The following is a 1,677-nucleotide window of genomic DNA, read 5'->3' on the forward strand; positions in this document are numbered from 1 at the left end:
GTATCATTTCTATGTCATATTCCTCCTTTTTCATTTAAAAAGTGATTGACTGTGAGCACTACCATTTCTAACCAACCAAATTCAAATGAAAACAAATATTCAGATCACCCGGGCCACTGCTTCAGGTGTTCCTGCCCCATGAAACCATACCAGTCTGCAAGGAATCCACAGCTCTTCACCTTCTGTGGGAAACAAAGCAGAAATTTCCCTCCCAATTAACCTGTACTTTAACAACTGTTGCTCCTTCCCAAGCAATTACACGATTTAAAGACAACACAATGGCATTCTTTTGTTAACAGTCACACATTATGATCACACTTCATACACACATGTGTGGCCACACCATACATACAGAACATACATACATATTTTGAACAAAACTCACAAAGGAGAAGAGGTGTCAGGGGATGGCCATCCTTACCATAGCTTGGCATCTTTGGAGGACCTTCAGGACTGTCGCATCTTTGTCGATTCCTGTATGGACTTTTGTAGGGCCTGGTTCTTTTCTTCATCTATTTGGACATATTCTCCTTTCTCATCTGATATGATCGATGATGTGGATGGCTTGTGTTGAGGGCTCGGGGAGGGCGGCTGGAAGTCTGGGTCTATGTAATTCACATTACCAGTACTCTTTTTTGGAACTGGGTTGTTAGTGCCACTGGGTGCAGGGGATGAAGACATTGGGTTCTGCATAGGGACATAGTTCTCTTCACAGTCTCCAGAATCAGTAATGGAGATGGAACGGCAGTACTGGGAGGAGCTGCGATTGAAAGTGTTGTTCACCGTGGACCAAGGCTTGGTGACAGGTGACTTGAAAGGGAGCTCATTGATAACAGTGTTGTTTCTCAGGTCAAGGGGTTCTGGCTTTGCTTTTCGGCCAGGCTTGAGGTGGCGATAGACAGGGGGTGGCTGGATCTCGCTTCCTCGGCTGGCAATGTGAAGGGGCATTGTGCTCATGGGGATGTCAGAACCTGGGTTTATAGACACATAGTTGTCATCAGAGCTGGCATTGTTTGGTAGACCCACGATAGTCTTTTTTGGAGATTTATCACGGCAGCAGGCGGTTTCTCCATCTCGTGTCGGGTACTTGTAGTCACTGTCTGGCGGTCTTTGTTGGGGGCTGCTCCCCCGAGGTGTCTTGGGGGGCAGTGGTGGGGGAGCTATGGCTGAGTCCACTGGGAGGTCTCCAAATTCACTACACGGGGTGTTTCTGGGTTCCTTGAAGGTGTACATATCCTCACTATCTGAAGCAGACACTGAGAAGCCGGGCTTGGTGTGACTGGGTGAAGCCAGGCTACAAGGGTGGTCAAAGCCACTGTATTGGCTTGGCTTGGGAAGTCTATAGAAGTCATGGACCTGACTGCTGACTCTGTGGATACTGTGTCTATTGCCCTGGGCAAGTTTTTGTGCAGCTGTATCACTCTCTTGTACGTTGCTTTGAGAGAACCTGGCATTGTCTGATTGAACCATGATAGTGTTTTTTGGAGATTTATCATGCCAGCAGGCAGTTCCTCTACCTCCTGTTAGGTACTTGTAGTCACTGTCTGGCGGTCTTTGTTGAAGGCTGCTCCCCCGTGGTGTCCTGGGGTGTAGTGGTGGGGGAGCTGTGGCTGAGTCCATGGGGAGGTCTCCAAATTCCCTACGTGGGGTGTTTCTGGGTGCCTTGAAGGTGTACAC

At 48.4% G+C, this 1,677-nt stretch overlaps 1 protein-coding gene across 1 annotated transcript; it reads right to left on the minus strand.

The window, feature by feature from the left end:
* Positions 1-447: 447 nt before the first annotated feature.
* Positions 448-1,470, minus strand: LOC113831623 (GRB2-associated-binding protein 2-like). The gene has a single exon (XM_035453891.1). It carries the CDS (start codon positions 1,468-1,470, stop codon positions 448-450), a length of 1,023 nt encoding a protein of 340 aa, XP_035309782.1.
* Positions 1,471-1,677: the final 207 nt, after the last annotated feature.

The sequence above is a fragment of the Cricetulus griseus genome, unplaced genomic scaffold, assembly GCF_003668045.3.
Source record: "Cricetulus griseus strain 17A/GY unplaced genomic scaffold, alternate assembly CriGri-PICRH-1.0 unplaced_scaffold_572, whole genome shotgun sequence".
Classification (NCBI taxonomy): Eukaryota; Metazoa; Chordata; class Mammalia; order Rodentia; family Cricetidae; genus Cricetulus; species Cricetulus griseus.

Excerpts from the sequence above, each read along its gene's own strand:
- LOC113831623 (XM_035453891.1), bottom strand. The coding sequence starts at position 1,470 with ATGGTTCAATCAGACAATGCCAGGTTCTCTCAAAGCAACGTACAAGAG.